A 6,000-nucleotide genomic window follows, 5' to 3' on the forward strand; every position below is an offset into this window, starting at 1 on the left:
TTTTGTCCATTCCTATTCATAACTTCTTGTATAAAACAGAAAAAATCTGTGATTTTGACAGGTCACAGGTAACACAGAGGTATCTTTCTATAGTAATATTGGTTGCAGGTTTTGGTAAATAAAGATTTTTGTACATGAATAAATATAGATTTTTTGTACATGAGAAAAATATGACATCCCCTGAAAACAAGCCCTAATGCAATTTGGAGAGGTAAAATAAATGTAAGACCCTGTCTTATTTTCAGGGAAACACGGTAATATTTGAAATAAATGGCACCCCAACACACAATGTATATTGCACTACTGTGTGATGCAGTAACATGCAGAAAAACGTTTGTATTATTGTGCATTACTGCATTAATAGAGAGAGAGAATTGTGGACTGGGATTTTTAAGTGGCATAAACAACATCAAGATAAAAAATATCTTATTGGTCATGATTTTTTCATTGTAGGCCTATAATTGTTAGGCATAACTCACCGAATTATTTCTAATATTTATTAAATTTAATAATACTATCACTGCAGTCTTCACCTATAGCACCCCCGACTGATTGCGTCTCCCAGCACTCGGTTGCCCCCAGGACTTGGTGCGCAAGGGAAGGTGTCTGGAGATAGGCCAGCAGCTGACCAGGAGCCCATAAATACAGAGTACAGAGAACACAATTATCAAGAAAATCCAGAAACAAGCCTAAGTCAAAACACAGGAAATCAATCCACCAAGTGAGGTAAAAAGGGAAGGGCACAAGCAGAGTTGGGGGCACAAGCAAAAGTCGGTCCAGGCAGAGTTCAAATGGAATGTCAAGAACAGGAAAAGGTTAGTAACGGAGAAACACTCAAAATCACTCCAGCACAGATTAGCCCAGCTATACGCTACAACAGGCATGGTGACTGGGAGCACAGAGGCTTCAAAGTCCCAGCAGCCAATAGTAGTGCAGGACCGAGTCAGGAGCTGATCAGCCTCTAGAATCCCCTTCAGCTGTGTACAGCCTAACAATGGATGCTGGGGATGACAAAAATACATTAGGTTGCACAAATAAAGGGAAGCAGGGGCTGCTTTCTTAGTTCTCCTGGCTGCTGCAAATTACATTGCTGGACAGAAAAAACAGGGTTGTATACTGCGATGGTGCACAGCACGGAGTCGCCGGACAGAGCATTTCCTAACAATAATATATTTATATATATTTTATATCAAGATTTCTTTGTATTGCACTCAATACAGCTATTTTGTATTGAATCCAATACAAAATTACTTGAATTTCCAGTTGCTCCTCCGGTCCACACCAACGTCACAGGCAAACCCTGGCGATCGTCTCTGCATTCGCCAGCTGGAGATTGGAAAAAGAGAACGTGTCTCAAAGACCCGCGCGGACCAGCAAGACGCTGGGGGACGACAACAGAATAAGGTAAGTGGGGTTTCTTTAATCTTTTTAGCGACCCCGAGTGTGACTCGGGATTACTGCTTTTTGCATGGACAATCCACCCTGAGTCACACTCGGGATTACCCCTGGGGGGGTTAAAATAGTTTCAAATGACTGCATACAAATGTTACAAATATTTTTTCTCTTGTATCTCTTATATCCCTCCTATATTAGTGATTATTATTTATTTTTTTATTTTATTTAGGTGAGAATGATCTTGCCATGCAAGTTAAGAAAAACAAACATGCAAGATGGTTTGGAGTAGAGTGGGATGTAGGTTAATAAATGCCTAGAAATATGCTTTAAAGCTTATATGACATTTAAGTTTTTGTGTTTACATATAATTAAACAAAAATATTAATAAAGGTTATTGTAAGGGTTCACATAAACTTTTACAATAAAACATTCATATACTTTTCCTGTTTTATAAGACTGTCCAAGACTGGTAAGCTTAACATAGTAGGCATGCCTCGAAGATGTTCTTTTTAGTAGATGGTTGCCTATATTAATAAAAAAAACATGCACATAGGCAATGAAATGTTTATGGTACTTACGTTTTGCTGTAAAATTAAATGAATTAGTTGGAAAGTAGGCTACAAGGTGCAAAATTGTGTTCCCATCTGTGTCTTTTTCATTAATAAATTTATTTTTGAGTGGTTTATTGTCTAAGACAAGTTTAAAGAGGCTGCTGTCTCCTGCAAAAAAAGAAGTTAAACTGCTATCAAAACTATGTATGTTATTTTATATCAGACATGTCAAACTCAAATAAAAAAGGCTAAGCTGGAATTAAAATTTAAGGGGACTGCATTATATTTACTCTGGACCACACCCAATACATTTTAGAAAAACACTATAGCAAATGCAACAAACAACATGTAACATAAAACGGGGCCAAAATATTGTTGCTTGAATTAACAAGCAGCAAAGTTACTAATATAAGTGCAGCTTCTATCAACTGTGTAACAGGTGTTTTTTACACTACTAAATGGTTAAAAAAAAGGCAGGGGGGCTGTTGTGGCTCCTGTTGCTCATAAACATACAGGTAACTATCAAAACATCTTTCTATATGCTTGTAGAAACGTAACAACCTTTTCATGAAAGTGGGGACAGGTTTTGTTCACTGACAAACAGGCTTCTAAATGTGGAGATCAGAAGTACTGTATTACTTCCAAAGTGACAAATAACTTTATTTACTTATATATGGTAATATTTCTACACTTTTTGAAAAGGGAAAAAAACCTATTTTTAACTTTTAAAAAGTGCTGTGATCCTGTTTGCCACTGTCATCTAATATATATTTATACATATACATAGCATTAGGAGTTCTGTTTTTTGTATAAATGTATAGTCCTTACACATTGTTTCTCTGCAATTTTAATCTAATAACAAAAGCCTTCAAAAAAAGTTTGTAATATTCCCCATTCCCCTGAAGAAGCTGGTTCCATTCTGTGAAACGCGTCAGGTTTAGGTGCATATCTGATTCAAACTAAGGTGTTTTACCTTTGTGTTATGAAGACATTTTTTTAAAGATACAATTCTGTTTATGGATTTATGGATGTATGAATCAAATTCTTTGAATAATTTACAAATATTATTTATTGCTTTACCTGAAATTAGTACTACTTAAACTCCCTACATTTTATTATTCTCTCCCCAGCCTTGTTGAGCAAATCAAAACCCCTCTATGGGGATGAATAACTGTACCATGAATATGATACTTTCTGGGAGGTTAACATTGGGAATACACTGTCTGTAAATCATGCATTATTACTACAGAGCTGCATTCATTTGTGCCTTTTTCCTAAAATTTAGAGTTATAAATTACGATTAGATTACCAGATTTTAGGCAGAGATTTATAATGGAATGAAGTGGGTGCTCGCCAATTGTATCCAAATCTGCACCCATGTTGATAAGCCATTTGACAAGGTCTTGAATAAGGCCCATATTTCCAAAGGAGGAAGAATTCACAAAAGTCTAATAGGAAAGAGAATATAAATTAAAAAAGTACATTACTATTATTTTTTAGCAATTGAGCTTTCAAACAAATTTGAGTCTACATATTATTTCTGTATAAATCCATAAAGCACAGATAAATAAATCTCATGAGAAACATTACACATCAAAAGTAAATTTTAGTCATTTTTAATATTTCTACATTTTCAGGATTTAGAAAAATAATATCTGATTCTAATTCTGCAAAAAAAAAACATGAGCAGGCATTTTGGCTATAGGATGACAATCAGATGTTTTCCAGGATTTAATCTCTTTCACATACACTTCCAACTAAGACTACAAGCCACAGTTTCATAAATCAGCCACAGTTATAACAATCAGGAAACTCAGCCTGCAAGTAACCACCTGCAACAATTGCTGGGGTGACTGTACAAAGAAAATAACTCAACAGATATGCAATGCATGAAACAAAACAGGTGAAAAAAGTTTTTTTAATAACAAAAAATATAGCATCTGTTTATAAAACACAATGGGCCTGATTTATTATAGCTCCCCAAGGCCAGGGAAATTGGTGAAACAGGGTCATTCAACAAACCTGAAATAGATCTGGTCCAGGATTGAAAACATTTGCCAAAAGGAAAAACCTTGTTGTGGTCATATAGATTACAAACACATATACTGTATATCAGCTGTGTGTTGTGGAATTCATATACTATACCTTAAATATGCCTGCCAGAGATATATTTAAGTCTTTAATATCATCAAACATTCTGACATTTGTCATCATCAGGAAAAGGCAGGACTACAAAATGAACATAGAATTGAATTAGTAACATGCATTATGTACATATATTTTACACATTTTTAGGCTGGATAACAAAAAAAGTCATAGGATAAAAAAAAAGAAAAAGATACTATATATAAAGTGGACTTTGAACTAAAGATATCAGAATTTTACAGGATCGAATATTGCCATCTGCTGTGCACAAGCTGGAGAATACCATGTTTCTGTACTTTGTTTATATTAGATATCATGAACAGTCTTGTGCTTGTGATACAGATGACCAACAATATATTTAGTGAATCTTTAGGATCTCTTCAGTATTTAAACTGATAGATAAAAATGTAATAAACCAACAAGATGCAAAGTCTTTGACTCCAGAATCACACTGGCATTTAACTAAGCATCCACTGTTGGAGTAAATTTAACCAGTGGTTTTTTGCCTTCCTCTAGATCAACTATGTCTACAAGGTAATAGAAGAGATGAGACAAAGAGGGGCTTTTTGGCATATAAGTTAGTTCTAATTTATTTCAAATTAGTAAGTAAACAAGTGTGAAGACATAGTGTTTTATGCAGCCATTATGTGATTGTAAAAAAAATATAGACTGTAAAAAGTAAAGGCAAATATGATTATGTAGTACACGGTTTTTATGTACAAGTAGAATTGTATACAAAGCATCAATTATGCATTCTTACTTCATATTCCTCATTAGCAATCATAAAGCTGTACCGTTGTCCCATCCCAATGCGTTTCACTGATTTGCTTCCTCAGGGAATTCTCAGAGACATTTAATTTTAAAAATGATCACTTAGTCATATTGATAGAGAAATAGTGTTTTAGAAAGGCACTACTCTTTGCATGTGGGATTAAATCTCAGGGTTCATAACTTTTTAGATGCTGCTATAGTGATTTAAAATAAAGAAGATAGAAGGAATCTTGATCTACTCTTGAAGATGCTTGGATGCAAGAAAGATGGCCAGTGATCCTGGTTTCTTCTGACAGCTCATAGAAATAGGTTAAAATACCAGCAATTAATATTTGATTTGATATGTACCTAGGAATGCTACATATTGTTATACACATATGTCTACTAAAAATAAATGAATATAAAAGCATATTACTTACATTTTTCCTTTAACAATAATTGTATAAACAAATAACTTTTAAGCACAATACCCAGTAACTAAATGGAAGACAGACAGAAGAGACCCCAAAGCAATGTTATCCCTAATATTTGATTACCCCCCCCCCCCCCCAAAAAAAAAAGGGACACTGTATTCACAGAGAAATTTAAACTAACATTTACACAAATGTATGATATTTTGCTGCTGTGCTGTCACACAGTGGGGGTCTACATATGCATGTACATGTGTGCATAAGAAGGTCTTAGATAGGATCCATGCATGTACTGCTTCCACTTGTGGTTCCTTGACTCTGGAGATGAATCCATCTAGTTGTTGAATTATGGACAAAGTGTCTACATCAACAATGCTCTATACAATACATCTGTGCACAGGTCCTGGAATACCTGAGGGTGAAAGGACCACTATCCCAGGTCCTGGCACAACCAACTTAAGAGGGCTGCTGCTAATTTATTATACCTATAATGTACATGACTATGAGGGTGTTCTAAGGCATGGGAAGACTTCCCTAATTACAGGTAAGGATTTCCAAGTCACTAAGCAAAGAATGGCCTGGTTTTGGGGTCAAATTAATACGTCTATTAACCCCCTAAGGGGTGTTCCCGAGTGTGACTCGGGGCCGGAAAAATTGCAAAAAGCGGTAATCCCGAGTCACACTCGGGGTACCTTTGGGGGTCCCCCTTACCTGATCCCCGCGGTCCA

At 35.5% G+C, this 6,000-nt stretch overlaps 1 protein-coding gene across 1 annotated transcript in view; it reads right to left on the minus strand.

The window, feature by feature from the left end:
* TRANK1 (tetratricopeptide repeat and ankyrin repeat containing 1) overlaps positions 1–6,000 on the minus strand; it is a 67,555-nt gene that overhangs the window by 40,591 nt on the left and 20,964 nt on the right. Inside the window, exons 6-8 of the mRNA XM_072412128.1 lie at positions 4,092–4,175; positions 3,256–3,394; positions 1,974–2,114 (exon numbers count right to left, since the gene is read on the minus strand). Of these exons, the coding sequence (XP_072268229.1) occupies positions 1,974–2,114; positions 3,256–3,394; positions 4,092–4,175 (364 nt within the window). The remainder of the gene's footprint in view (positions 1–1,973; positions 2,115–3,255; positions 3,395–4,091; positions 4,176–6,000) is intronic.

This window comes from Pyxicephalus adspersus, chromosome 5 (assembly GCF_032062135.1).
Source record: "Pyxicephalus adspersus chromosome 5, UCB_Pads_2.0, whole genome shotgun sequence".
NCBI lineage: Eukaryota > Metazoa > Chordata > Amphibia > Anura > Pyxicephalidae > Pyxicephalus > Pyxicephalus adspersus.